This window comes from Rutidosis leptorrhynchoides, chromosome 4 (assembly GCF_046630445.1).
Source record: "Rutidosis leptorrhynchoides isolate AG116_Rl617_1_P2 chromosome 4, CSIRO_AGI_Rlap_v1, whole genome shotgun sequence".
NCBI lineage: Eukaryota > Viridiplantae > Streptophyta > Magnoliopsida > Asterales > Asteraceae > Rutidosis > Rutidosis leptorrhynchoides.
In genome coordinates, this window is record NC_092336.1 from 578,297,044 (window position 1) to 578,312,698 (window position 15,655).

The following is a 15,655-nucleotide window of genomic DNA, read 5'->3' on the forward strand; positions in this document are numbered from 1 at the left end:
ATATTTAAATGGATAGTCAATTATTGATACACAAAAGTAATATTATTGTATTACCTAAACTTGTGATATTTTTGCTATAAATAGCCATGAATGCAAGCATTAAACTTGCACCATTTCTCACACTTACAAAGTGTTTCTTTCTTTCTCTCCATTATCATCTTTGTTCTTACACTTCATTATTAGTATTCTTAATCAAGAATCAAATCACTAAAGGTAGTTATAAGCCTACTGAATTATAACATCAAGAATCAAACCACTAAAGGTAGTTATAAGCCTACTGAATTCTAACACGTTATCAGCACGATAATCTTAATACTAATTCTGGTTGGCTCTGCCACCTAAATGATATATGGTCGGTTATACCACCTGAATAATATATGGTCGACACTGTCGTCTAATTATCATTTATGTTACTAACATTTATATTTCAATTATCTAACATTTATATGGCCGACACTGTCGCCTAATTATCATTTATGTTACTAACATTTATATTTCTATTATCTAACATTTATATGGCCGACACTGTCGCCTAATTATCATTTATGTTTACTAATATTTATATTTATGTTATATAACATTTATTAATGATTGCTTACATATGGTCGACACTGTCACCTACTTATCATTTATGTTATATTAAATTTATGTTTAATGTTTATATACTTATGAATATAAAGTGACTATAATTTATCATGTTGTTTGTTTTAATAGAAAATGTCGAATCTGGAAAAGCTTAAATTTACTCCTTTAGAATCAACTGGAAACAACTACATGCCATGGGTTATAAAAGTAAAAATGCATCTTAAATCAATGGGCATTCTTGAAGCCATAAATGAAAACAACACTTGTTCTGAAAAAGAACAAGCAACGGCATGTTGCTTTATTCATCAACATATTGATGAATGCTTACAAAATAATTATGTGACTGTAGAAGATCCCCATGTTTTATGGGAAGGTCTCAAAAGCAGATTCAATAATCAAAGAGAAATTTTACTTCCAGCTGCTATGGAACAATGGAGAACATTAAGGTTCCAAGACTTTAAGAAAGTAAATGAATATAGCTCAGCTCTGTATAATACATGTTCACAACTTAAATTCTGTGGACATGAAATAAGTGATGCAGACATGATGGAGAAAACTTTCTCCACAATGAATGCTGCAAACATCACAGTGCAAAGAAATTTGAGAATGCTAAAGTTCAAAACATATCCTGAACTTAATTCATATCTCTTAGTTGCAGAGCAAAATGATGAGCTATTAATGAAAAATCAGCAATCCCGTCCTACTGGTACACTTGCAATCCCTGAAGCAAATACTGTAAATAATTATAAACAGGGACAAGGACGCGGGCAAGGTCGTGGTTATAATAACCATCACCATCATCATGCCAAAAGCCATAACTATGGTAGAAACCATCCTTATGGTAATGGTAATGGGCGAGGACGTGGTCGTGGTCGTGGCCGTGGTGGTCAAAGAAATAATAATCCACGAAAATATAAATATCAACCACAAAACAAGCCCACTAAACAAGATGTTGAAGAAAATTCTTCTAAAAATTCTGAAGAATCTTGCTGCATATGTGGTAGAATGGGCCACTGGGCTAATACTTGCCGAACATCTAAACATCTTGTTAAGATGTATCAGGATTCGCTGAAAGATAAAGAAAAGGAAGTAAACTTTGTGGATAACGTCGATCCAACAGTCACTGAGAAACCATCTGATTTATATGAAGATTTCTTGAATGTTTAAGTTGTGTGTCTTTCGAAAAATAAACGATTTAATATCGTATGTCTTTGTCATTATGTTTGCTAAATGTTTCAGTACTATCTATTTGCGTTTAAAATATTGTGTAATATTAATGTACTCACTATTTATTTCTTATATATGAAGTTCAATATGAATTTTGCTGGAATACAACATCAATCAAGTGGTGGAGATCTCTGTATAGCAGACAGTGGAACTACACACACTATACTTAAATCCGAGAAATATTTTATTGATCTAAAACCAACGGAAGGAACTATACATACAATATCAGGACCTGCTAACTTGATAAAAGGGATAGGAAAGGCAAATTTCATACTACCAAATGGTACAAAATTTTTAATAAATGATGCCTTATTTTCTCCCAAGTCAAGCAGAAATTTATTGAGTTTCTCCGACATATACCTTAACGGGTATGATTATCAGTCAGTGACAACAGAAAATGAGAAATATTTAAGTATCAATGACAAGAGTCATGTGGTTGAAAAACTGCCAAGACTTAGTTCTGGATTACATTATACACATATAAATGTACCAGAAATACATATGGTAGTTAACGAAAAATATATTGATCCTGGTGTATTCAGTTTATGGCATAACAGATTAGGCCATCCAGGATCAACAATGATGAAAAGGATTATTGAATGTACTCATGGACATCCACTAAAGGATAGAAAAATCCATCATGATACAATGGTTCCATGTACATCTTGCTCTCTTGGAAAATTGATAACTAGACCCTCACCACTTAAGGTTGAGAAAGAATCACCAATGTTTCTTGAAAGAATTCAAGGTGATATATGTGGACCAATTCATCCACCATGTGGACCATTTAGATATTTCATGGTTCTAATAGACGCATCTAGCAGATGGTCTCATGTTTGTCTGTTATCAAGCCGTAATATGGCATTTGCAAAATTTCTTGCCCAAATTATTAAATTGAGAGCTCATTTTCCTGATTACACCATTAAAAGGGTGAGACTTGATAATGCTGGTGAATTTACATCTCAAGCATTTAATGACTATTGCATGTCTATAGGAATTGTTGTTGAACATTCTGTTGCTCATGTGCATACACAAAATGGTTTAGCCGAGTCATTGATTAAACGTTTACAGTTAATCGCTAGACCATTGATAATGAGAACAAAACTCCCTGTATCTATATGGGGTCATGCAATTTTACATGCTGCTGCATTGATTCGCATCAGACCAAGTGCAAGTCATAAATATTCCCCCCTACAACTTGCTTTTGGTCAAGAGCCAAATATTTCCCATCTTAGAACATTTGGTTGTGCAGTGTATGTTCCAATTGCGACACCACAACGTACAAAAATGGGTCCTCAAAGGAGGTTGGGAATATATGTTGGATATGAAACATCTTCAATATTAAGGTATATTGAACCTATGACAGGTGACGTTTTTACAGCACGTTTTGCTGATTGTCATTTTAATGAAACATTGTTCCCTAGATTAGGGGGAGAAATGAAAAATAAAGAAAATGATGTTTCATGGTGTGAACCTCAATTAAAGTATCTTGATCCTCGCACAAAAGAATGCGAGACAGAAGTTCAAAAGATAATGCATATACAAGAACTTGCAAATCAATTGCCTGATGCATTTACAGATACAAAAACGGTGACAAAATCATATATACCAGCAGTAAATACTCCAGCTCGAATTGAAATTCCAAAAGCTGGCAATAACGTCACTCATGAATCTTTGCCACGTCAGAAATGTGGAAGACCAATTGGTTCAAAGGATAAAAATCCTCGAAAAAGAAAATCAGCTGATAATGAAGTAAAAGAAAGTGTTCAAGAAGAACCACAAATCAGTACTCCTACTGCAGAGGAGATTGATGATGTCAATACAGAAATTGCAATCAATTATGCATATTCAAAAATATTATGGAACCGAAATGAAATGAAAAATCTTGATGAGAAATTTTCATTTAATGTTGCATATGACATCATGAATAATGATGATGATCCAGAACCAACATCTATGGTTGAATGTCAAAATAGACATGATTGGGCTCAATGGAAAGAAGCAATACAAGCTGAATTAGAATCACTCAATAAAAGAAAAGTTTTCGGATCCATCATTCTCACTCCTAAAGATGTGAAACCTGTAGGATACAGATGGATTTTTGTCCGAAAAAGAAATGAGAAAAATGAAGTTACAAGGTATAAAGCTAGACTTGTAGCTCAAGGTTTTTCTCAAAGACCGGGAATTGATTATGAAGAAACTTATTCCCCTGTTATGGATGCAATTACTTTTAGGTACTTAATCAGCCTGGCAGTTTCTAAAAATTTAGAAATGCATCTCATGGATGTTGTGACTGCTTACCTATATGGATCACTTGATAGTGATATATATATGAAGATACCTGAAGGATTTAAGGTACCAGAAGCATCAAATGCAAAACCCAAAGAAATGTATTCGATTAAATTACAAAGATCTTTATATGGGTTAAAACAATCGGGACGTATGTGGTATAACCGATTAAGTGATTACTTGATAAGCAAAGGGTATACAAATAACCTTACTTGCCCTTGTGTTTTCATTAAGAAAACAACATCCGGATATGTGATCATAGCTGTTTATGTTGATGATCTTAACATCATAGGTACAAATAAAGAGATCTATGAAGCCATTCAACTTCTAAAGAAAGAATTTGAAATGAAAGATCTCGGAAAAACCAAGTATTGCCTTGGTTTACAAATTGAGCATATGCCTAATGGTTTACTTGTACATCAAACAACATATACTGAAAAGATTTTGAAACGTTTCAATATGGACAAGGCAAAACCATTAAGTACTCCTATGGTTGTTAGATCACTCAATGTTGAAACTGATCCATTTCGTCCATGTGAAGATCATGAAGATATTCTTGGACCAGAAGTACCATATCTTAGTGCAATTGGAGCTCTTATGTATCTTACAAATTGTACAAGACCTGACATTTCTTTTGCAGTTAATTTGTTGACAAGGTTCAGCTCTGCTCCTACCAAAAGACACTGGAATGGGATCAAACACATATTTCGATACCTTCGAGGAACTACTGATTTAGGATTATTTTATTCTAACGAATCAAAACAAGATTTGGTTGGTTATGCTGATGCAGGTTATTTATCTGATCCACATAAAGCTAAATCTCAAACTGGATATGTATTCCTAAATGGAGGTACTGCAATATCATGGCGTTCTCAAAAACAAACACTTGTTGCTACATCATCAAATCATGCCGAAGTGATTGCATTACATGAAGCTACTCGGGAATGTTTTTGGTTGAGATCAATGACACAACTCATTACTGATTCTTGTGGACTAGAACGCGATAAAAGTCCAACAACTATCTATGAAGATAATGCAGCTTGCATAGCACAGATGAAAGAAGGGTATATCAAAAGTGACCGAACAAAACACATACCTCCTAGATTCTTCTCATACACTCAAAATCTCATTAAGAACAACCAGATTGAAATGAGATATGTTCAATCCAGTAAAAACTCTGCTGATCTTTTCACGAAAGCACTTCCAACTGCTATTTTCAGAACACACGTTCATAACATTGGCATGAGACATGTTCAAAAGATGTAACAACCGAAGCGATATCTACTTGAGGGGGAGTCAACTCCATGCTGCACTCTTTTTTCCTTAGCTAAAGTTTTTCCCACTGGGTTTTCTTTAGCAAGGTTTTTAACGAGGCAGTAACTTACATTTGATCTTCAACAAACAAAATTGCTATCCAAGGGGGAGTGTTATAATATATAAATATATATATATATAAATGGATAGTCAATTATTGATACACAAAAGTAATATTATTGTATTACCTAAACTTGTGATATTTTTGCTATAAATAGCCATGAATGCAAGCATTAAACTTGCACCATTTCTCACACTTACAAAGTGTTTCTTTCTTTCTCTCCATTATCATCTTTGTTCTTACACTTCATTATTAGTATTCTTAATCAAGAATCAAATCACTAAAGGTAGTTATAAGCCTACTGAATTATAACATCAAGAATCAAACCACTAAAGGTAGTTATAAGCCTACTGAATTATAACACGAATATCATTGTACATATAGACATGTAGATCTGTTCAAGTGAATATGTGAATGAAGTTTTCAAATAATACAAGCTACTTTTTTCTTAACCATTCCACCTTAGACCATAGGTATTAGTATTATTTTAGCCCCGTGATATATTATATCCATTTAAAACCTATTATCAGTAAATATATTATATCCATAATCCCATGTATGATGTTTACAGTCTCTGTTACGTAGTGTATTTAGAGAGTGTTTCAGATTGCGGTTTAAAGATGGTATTTGATATTTAAAATAAAGTGGTGCATTAAGTTGCTAAATAGTAAGCACGATACTTTAAAAAAAAATGTTTTTTTTTTTTTTTTTTTTTGAAAGGCAAGGCAATTTTATTAAAATAAAAACAATACACGAAAAAAAACTAGCCAGGAGCTAGATAAAACACAACAACAAGCACCGCAAAATAAGACGCACACACATACTAAGTTCGACACAAAAGAAGACGCACAAACACGAAGACATTAGAGACACGCCAAATAAGCAACTCTATGATTCCGAGTCCGATGACGCGCACGAAGAGCAGCAAGAGCAGCAACAAATATCCTCGTCCGAATCAATCATCACATTCTCGATAAAGTATCTATCTTGCCACCGAAAATTATCACGACGACGGTTCCGTTTCATATTACGCTTACCCCACACATGTTTAATAAAATGGCTTTTGATCAGAGGAGGGGCTTTTTTTCTTTTTTACACGGAAACGAGCAACCGCGGAACGTGCTAAACAAACAAAATTTTCTGAGCTAGGGTCACCCACTTGTCTTTCCACTGAGCTAGGGTCACCCACTCGTCTTTTCACTGAGCCCAGATCCATCCAATTTGGGGTCTGATTATTCGTAGCAAACCCACTAGAGAGGTCAGGCCCAATATTACTTTCTGGCCCAATTTGGTTAGGTTCACATCTCGATTGGGGATAAATCAGATCAGGCGTGCCAGGCGTGCCAGGAACACGCATGCCTACACTTTCCTCGATATTTGTATCTTCATCATAGGAATTTGCATCAGAGTGCCTCGTTGATTGGAAATTCATAGGTAACTGGTCACCATCCAATTTGAATTCCGGGGCGGAAGTCGAGGCTAGGGAACCGTCGGAAGATGACGGGTTACTGAAACCGTCAGGCCCATCCGGTGTGAACTCGCCGTCTTCAACCTCATTATCAATGATTTCTGAAACTTTATCGTCAGCCGGCAAGGACTCACCATCAACAAACTCATCATTATTACTCTCTTCTACAATCTCAGAAGGTTTGTTCTCCTGAAAATCATTTAAATTATCTTCACATAGGACACCCGAATTAGCTGATAAATTAACCTCGTCTGCCGAATCTGGACACATAGATGAAGATTTATCACCCATGTTAGATCCCTTGGCCGGCTCAGGTTGGACCCCTACGTTAACATCATCGATACGGGTCTTGTTAATTTCGACTAAAGACCACGAAATCCTGTCCTTGTTGAAACTAAATACAAGATTATGATTGCTCACCGATTTCGGAAGATCAAAATCAATCCATTTACCATCGATTTTTATCTCGATACGATTTGACTTATTAGAACCAATAGAATTTGCAAAGGATTTACCTCCCCAATTAATTGGGTTTGATGCATTTGCCGATAGTCGACTCCAAGGAGCAGGTGGGAATGCATCATAATCATCGACATTTAGATTAGGAGCAATACCAGACCCATCGGTATTCAGGTTGGTTGCTCCCTCTCTATTCTGTACGCGACTGCCATTATTTCTCTCGATTGCCTTATAGGCACGAATCCACCTACCGTTGATGTGTATGTTATTTAAGGTTTTCGTGAAGGAGACTATGTCAGCAACACCCTCAAAACGGACGTACCCGAATCTTTGACCGCTCGACAACCTCTTCCAGGCAAAGTAAACGTCCTTAAGAGCCCCATAGTTCTCGAATACTCTACGACAATCATCACGAGACTAAGCCTCCGGAAAATTGAAAATCAAGAAAGATGTAACATGACAATCACTCGACTTAGCACACGAAAAGCCGTTTGGCTTCGACATATGGGTTACAACATCTTCGGCCAGAGGGGTGGCCGGAGGAGGTGGTGGGATGGGTGGTAGAAGGGAAGTTGAACGGAGTAGGTGATGGTTGAGGAGGTGTGAGATAGCAAAATTGATATTATTTTTTTTTTTTTTTTTTTTTTTTTTTTTTTTTTCAAATCGCATTCACAAATACCCACTCAGCCTCTCACTACCCACAATATACTTGGAAACCAACACAAATGTTAAACATCATAATTAAACCCCCCATAATATAACCATTCAAGTCAAAACCAAAAGTCAACTTGTAACCACCGTGACCATCACAAGCATTTAGCTCATGAAACACGACACAAGCAACTATTTATCGACTTCGGACTACACAATTTCATTACCTTACTGAAGTTATAGCTCCAAAAAAAAAAAAAAAAAAAAAAAAAAAAAAAAAAATATCACCAAATCATAATGGATGCATATTTTACGCTCTTAACAATCTCTGATTCAAGTTTGGGAATTTAGTTAGGTTGAAATGGGCGAGCAACCCGAGGCCTCACTGGAGTCTTTGAAGGACTCACTCTGCAAAAATAGCAAAATAGTTTCTTTTAGTGAAAACTGAAAACAAATACACCATGCACCCTACATAACGATTAACAGTCCGTGAACCATACCTTATTGGTTGCGATCCTAACTGCTGGCCACAGCAATCAAGAGCCATTATTGCACTCTCTGCCTGCAAAAAATAATAATGAATTAATGAGTATATGTAGAGGTGTCGAATCTCAATATAGAACAAAACTTAAACTTACCATCACAAACTCAACAAAGGCAATGCGGGTCGAATGAATATTATCGCCCAAAAGCCTTAGTTGAGAAACCTTCATGCAAAAGTTTCATAGGTATTTAGAATTTTGTGCTAAGAAATAACTAGTGGGGAAAAAAAAATATTTTTAGGTTCCATTTTTACCTCGCCACATCTTGTTTCAAAGAAATTCTTGACCTCGAGTTGAGAAACCTGCGTGAAACATTAAGGTATATAAAAAATATATTGTGTTTTATACAAATTGCTGAAATTTTATTATTTTTCAAGGAATTTCAGCTAGGGAATACTCTTGCTGGGCCACTGGGCTGCGTATATCAGAGTATGTGGTCGGATTACTCGTCCTCCTGGGTAGCCCGAACAAAGAAAACCTTTGACCTTTTACTTTTAAGGAATTTCAGGTAGCTCATAAGTATACCTGGCAATCAAAACCGATACACCAAAAATTGGGTCTATTGGGTCAACCATTTGGGTCCATATGGGTCTTGAGATCACAAAGGGAATAGGTCCAAACTGGATTCGTCCTTAATTCATTACTGTAATATATAAAAAAAAAAAAATATGAAAAGAATTGACATCTGAAATCGCCAACATGAACACAAACGAAATCTTTAATTTCGTATAGAAAAAAAACGAACCACTTCTATTCTCGGAGCCCATGGAGCGGTATATGAAGAAATTTTGGTCCCTTTCGTCCAGTGGTTAGGACATCGCTCTTAACAGACTCCATGCTGGAATCTGCAGAGCTGCCAGTCAAGAAAGACAAGACGACACTGACTGAACTTATAGTTATAGGAGGCGCAAGCGGCGTTGACTAGAATCAAGCTAGCTTTCTATAAGTTCGAGTTCCTTGGGAGTAGTGACCCTAAGAAACTCTGCCAAACTCGACCGACGTGGCTCCATACCCTGGAGGAAGGGGGACTTCAATCAAAGCGGAAGCTAAAAAGAAGTCTCCTTATCTCTTCTCTGATTGTGGCGTTGCCTTGGGCGAAAGAGAAATAGTTGTTTGCCAAGCCAAACCGTAGCGGGATGTATGAGAACTTAAATGAACACCATGGGGAGTTACACCTGCGCTTAGGAGAAGAATCCTGTGACCCTCCCATGATTGAATGACTGAGCTATGCCATGGGGGAAGTCTTTCTCTGAACATGTAGAAGAACTCCCTCGCTTTCAAGCTTCATCTTTCATACACGCATCTCTTGCCCAGGACAAGCCCTGCTCTTTTTAGTCGTTTCCAGAAGAAAGAATTGATTGACGAATCTCCGGGTTAACTCCCCCACTAACGGAGTTAACCCGGAGATTCGTCAATCAATTCTTTCTTCTAGAAACGACTAAAAAGAGCAGGGCTTGTCACAATTATAGGTACCTGGGAGCATACCGATGGAATGAACGAAATACGAACAGTTAACATAATATGGTCATGGATCTTAGGTTGTAACTTGATCATGGGCGAATTTGTTGATGTTGCACCCATCAAGTATGGAAAGTGCCAAACATTGGGAAATTACACTAATGAATTAAAGATGGGTCCAACCCATTTCCAACCCATTGAATATTAAAAAAATAAAAAAATAATGAAAAAATAATAAATTTGCAAAATAGAAAAAAAACAATAAAAAATAAAAATTATTATTATTTTTTAAATAAAAATTTTAAAAAATAATAAAAAGAAAATTAAAAAATATTTTTTTTTTTTAAACTTAAAATAAATATTTTTTTCTAAGAAAAAATGGGTCTTGACCCAACCCAACCCAACCCGTTTGGACCCGACCCATTTGAATTTTGAGACCCGTTCAACCCATGACCTGTTTTGACCCAAACCTATTTGGGTCTCAACCCAACCCAACCCAACCCGTTTGCCAGGTTTACTCTTAAGAAATAATTTCCAATCTCGCTGACATATTTTTCAAGTGTTTCCCTTTTGCACTTAAACAGGTAAACGGATAATGTTTTTCATGTTCTAACTGAAAAAGGCTCGCAATGTTCAAAAATTAGACGTAAACAATAAATCATATCCGAACCTTTTTGTCGATATTGGTACAGTAAAATGTCCTTGCACACATCTCGACTTCATCCTCCGACTGAATCCCAAAAACATCAATTAATAAAAATAAGTAATTAGCTAGCATAAACAGTGCTTAAGTACATGCATTTCGGACAGATATATTATAATCTAAAGTATGGACCTACATACCCTTGGGAGGAAAGTTGGATTCACCGGAAGGATGGCGGTTTTGGAGGGCAAAACGGTAATTTGAGAAAAGCCAAGCAGAGTACCACATAGATTAAGTGCAGCCCTTGCTGAGTCTGCAGTGCATTATGGGAAACCCATCAGTATAACAAACCCATTCACTTCAATGGTAATCGAAGCTACAAGAGCTTTAAGTCATAATATCTTACTCTCGTCACCAAATTCCACGAACGCAAAACGAAGGCGTGAATGTGGATCGCCACAAACTCGACAATCAAGAACCTTTATAGTAACCATTATTTATGCTTTTTTTTTACCTTTAATGTATGATTAACAATTTAGATAATTGCGAAAAAGATTTTAACTTACATGCCCATATCCGCTAAATAATGCAGCAAGTTGTTCTTCGGTAATCTATTGCAGAAACCGTTTGAGTAAATAACTTGAAGCCTATCGAAAAAAATGTACATCGTTTACCGAAAGTAAATATTGATGCTTATTTTACTCACATTGTGATCGATGTCCGAGACATAAACAGTTCTTTTAATGTTGTCTTCTCGTTGAGCTCTGAAAGCCTTTCCGTTAGACAGTCGCCGAGAGTGGCTATAGCTATTTCGTCTCTAATTTTAGCAAATGAAAATGCATTCCATTAAAATTCTATATGAAGCAAGAAAGAAACATAATACATAGTAAACTTTGACACAATTCTAGAATGTCTATAACATAACAAATCTCGACTTGGTATAGACTTATAGTACACGTCTAACGTCAAAAAAATTACTAATGTGATATAAGGTAAGCCGTAACAAGCAACTATGAATGTGATCTTTTATGAATCGAAAAACGACAAACTTCAATAAATTTAATTATGTGATATAAGGTAAGCCCTGGCAAGCTACTATGAATGTGATCTTTATCGACCAAAAAATGACAAAAACGGCAAGCAAATTAGTAACAAGCAACAATATAAAATCAATATGACGTAAGTCTGATTCGCTCATCATTTCTAACCAATATTTAAACACAAACTTTCAAGAGTATGAATGAATCTTGGAAATCGGCCATCCAAGATTATATAGCAAAAATTACAAAACTGAAACATTTTTTTTAGCTAAGGTCTATACCAATGAAACCTCTAATTCCAATTTTCACATTTCGCAAAAAACCTTTTTCCTTTTTTGACCACAATAACTTCATGAAAAAAGAACACAACACTGATGTACACAAAAATTTACTACAAAACATGTGAAATGCAGTCATTATCCAAAAAAATAATATTTATTGAAAAATAGACATATCGAATTGCAAAAGATGACCAAACACAAAGCACACCTTGAAGTCTCAATTACCTAAATTTCAGTAGTACTATCACAGAATTCAGGAAATTAAATAATTCCATTAAATAAAAATACAAACTTTTAATACACAAACAACAAATAGAGATGAATTTCTGCATACACCTTGAGCAAAACCCCTAAATTTAGAATTGAATGGATCAAACAGCAACAATTCAGAAAATAATATTAGAATAAAATGAAATTATACCTTTCTGTTATTGGGGTATCCTTCAATTCCATTTTCCGGGTTCTTGTTGAAATAAGCAGGTTGCACAAAGTAATTTAAAACAAGCTCATGCTGATCTTGACTGCGATCAATTGGTGAGTAAGAAGACGGAAAAAATTCCTTAGCCAAAGGATTCAATTTCAAATTTGATAACATATTAACAAAATCTTGCATTTGTATTTCTGATTTTGAATCAGAATCACACACTTTTTTGGACTCAACAACATCATTATCATTGACATTTACATCATTATTGGAAGTCATGAAATTAACACTCTCGTTATCCACACTTTTGACAACGGATACCTCAGTTTCAGCACCAGCAGCCATGATATGAATTTTTTTTTTTTTAAAAAAAATCAAATTTTTATTATGAAAAATGAATCAAAATTTCAAAACCCTTCACCTCTAAAAAAAACCCAGAAAAAAAGATTTAATTTTGATGAAAAAAAAAAAGTAAAAATAAATTGCTGATGAACAAAGCAAACAGTATTGTGTATGTGGATAACTTAAAATCCTATTTTTTTTCTTCTTTATATGGTAAAGATCAAGAAAGAAAGGTTTTTCATGGTAAATTTGTTTTAAGAATAATAATGGGTTCTTACTTTATATATATAGATATAAATAACAGCCATATACATAGACCCAATTATATGTGAAATTAACATCAAAAATGAAAGAATTGAAGATTAAATTGCTCAAAAGAGAAGGGTTTATGAGCAATTTGATCACAAGATTGTGGTGGGTTTCTTCAAGAGAAACAGGTTGTTTTGTGTTTGGTTTTTTCTCACTTCCCTTTTTTGTTATTTTTATTACAAATTAAAGAGAAAATTTATATTTTCACCATGATTTTTACCTGTTCCACTTAAAAATTTAACAGGCCAAGGAGGCCTAGCCCATTACACGAAGAGTTTATCTCGAGAATACATCACAAATATAACTTAAAGAATGAGTTGTCGAATGCAACTGTGAATTTAAGATATAAAATATTAAACTGAACAAGACCATGGATCATAAATCCAAGTTAGCCACTTCATCTTTCGGTTTTTGATACGGTTTGAGATCCTCTCGAACGATTTAAGTTGAATTTTCATTAAAGTCGTCACGCTATTCCAACAACAATTTTTTAATACTTTTTGGTTTCGATTGCTCAATATTAGGTACGCACATGACCATTTACTCGAATTTAAAGGGGATAAAACACGATTACACTTCCGACGTAAGGCTTAATTTAGACTTAAATTTGTAACCGCACCCAACACCCACCATTTATATACTTTCTCCCAAATATCCAGTGAATGACGACAAAACAACAATACGTGGTCAATTGTTTTCACATCATCATCACATGGAGGACATTCAACGGAGTCTACATCGATACATCTTTTATCGAGTTCGGCACGAACTGAAATCCGTTTGATTTTGAGGATCCGACATGTAGTGCCCGGGATTTATTAGCCACTAATGTCATTCCAAAGACGCCTTCTTAAATCGTTTTGAGATCCAAGCGAAGGTTGAGGATTGAAAGTTAGTGACTAATGATCTAATGATGCCATCGACAAGTTTTTATTCCAGAATACTAGTGTGTTTCTACTTTTCCACAAGAAGTAGCTAGCAACCCATTTGGTAGCTAACCAAAGACATTTCATGGACTCATCATTAGAAGTAGATAGATTGTTTTCAAACACGTCATCCATGAATGAGAATTGAGTGCTATTAAAATTCCACCATTTCAAAATGTTTGACCAAAGTTCAATCGCAAATTTGCAGTTAACAAAAATATGTTGCACACTTTCAACATCATCATTGCATAGAGGACATAAGAGAGAGTTTAGATCAATACCACATTTTTTTAATTCTGCAAGAACCGGGAATCTTCCAAGCTTCACCCTCCAAACAAAAATATTTATCTTTTTAGGAATGGATTTAATATGCTCAGTTTGAGAATGGTTACCAGGGAGTCTTCCAAGATTCACCCTCCAAACAAAAATATTTATCTTTCTAATTCAGCAAGAACCGGGAGTCTTCCAAGCTTCACCCTCCAAATAAAAATATTTAACTTTTTAGGCATAGATTTAATATGCTCAGTTTGAGAATGGTAACCAGTAGATGCACGTTTATTGTCGTCAACAATGGATGTCGATTTCTTTGTAGTAAATGTACCAATCGTATCCAATGTCCACTTCCACGAGTCTATGGAGTTATTAAACTGGATTGATGAAAGAAGCTCGTGGATTTCATTAACTTTGTTTATAGATGTGCCCCTGGGAGGCCTCGCCCACTCCAATAGCACCAGATTGACATTTAGCTCTATCCGCGACATTCACATCTTTACATGATTCGAGAACATACAACCGTTTAAATTTCTCTTTGAAACTTGCTTCGCCACACCAATTCTCAGTCCAAAATTTTGTTGTCTCTCCATTGTCGATCACTTTAGAGAATGAAGATGAAAAAGAAATGTTTATATTTTCCAAAATCGCTCCTGCTTTGATGATTAACTGCCACGTAGTTTAACCCTCCTTTTTCATAAGAATTTAAAGTTTTTTCCCTTCTGACCCAGACTTGTTTATTATCAAAACCCGCCCCGCCCAATAAAAATGCGCACCTTAGAGATTCGAGAAGTTTGACCACACATACCGGCGTACGAAAGAGAGGCAAATTACAACAAAAGGCTACTTAGAATCGATTTTACAAGAGTGAGACGTCCACCAAAATATAATGATTTTGCTTTCCAATCGGCTAATCTTTTTTTGATTTTATCGAGCTTCCGTGCCATGCACTTTCTTGGTGTTCATTTTGATGTCCAAGGGGAGACCTAAATATGTGAAAGGAATGTTACCAACCGAGCATTCGAGACGAGTTTCCATGGATTCAATCTCAACATTGGGGACACCAACCCTGAAGATGTTGTTTTTTTTTTTTTTGTAGTTTACTTTCAATCCCGAGAGATCATCGAATCATTTGAGGATTTTTAAGAAATTTGACGCATTTCTCCAACTCCACTCTCCCATAAGGATCGTGTCATCGGCATATAGGAGGTGGAATATATTTATTTTATCAGAACCTACTTGAGTGCCTTTAGTATGACCGAGAGTGACAACTTTTTTGATACCATACACTTTCAGTCTCTTCACGATCACAATTTATTTGATTTTAATTTCTAACTTGTTAACCAAGGGTTTTAAGAATAGTAAG

General features: G+C 35.3%; 1 protein-coding gene across 1 annotated transcript; it reads right to left on the reverse strand.

Annotated features, from left to right (window-relative positions):
* Positions 1-8,153: 8,153 nt before the first annotated feature.
* Positions 8,154-12,787, reverse strand: LOC139842819 (polyadenylate-binding protein-interacting protein 9-like). Its single transcript, XM_071832923.1, has 10 exons — positions 12,440-12,787; positions 11,404-11,514; positions 11,264-11,308; positions 11,104-11,176; positions 10,898-11,010; positions 10,725-10,784; positions 8,851-8,898; positions 8,693-8,761; positions 8,555-8,616; positions 8,154-8,462 (listed from the first exon to the last, which is right to left on the reverse strand). The coding sequence occupies exons 1-10, from the start codon at positions 12,785-12,787 to the stop codon at positions 8,402-8,404; spliced, it is 990 nt and encodes a 329-aa protein (XP_071689024.1). The 3' UTR covers positions 8,154-8,401.
* Positions 12,788-15,655: the final 2,868 nt, after the last annotated feature.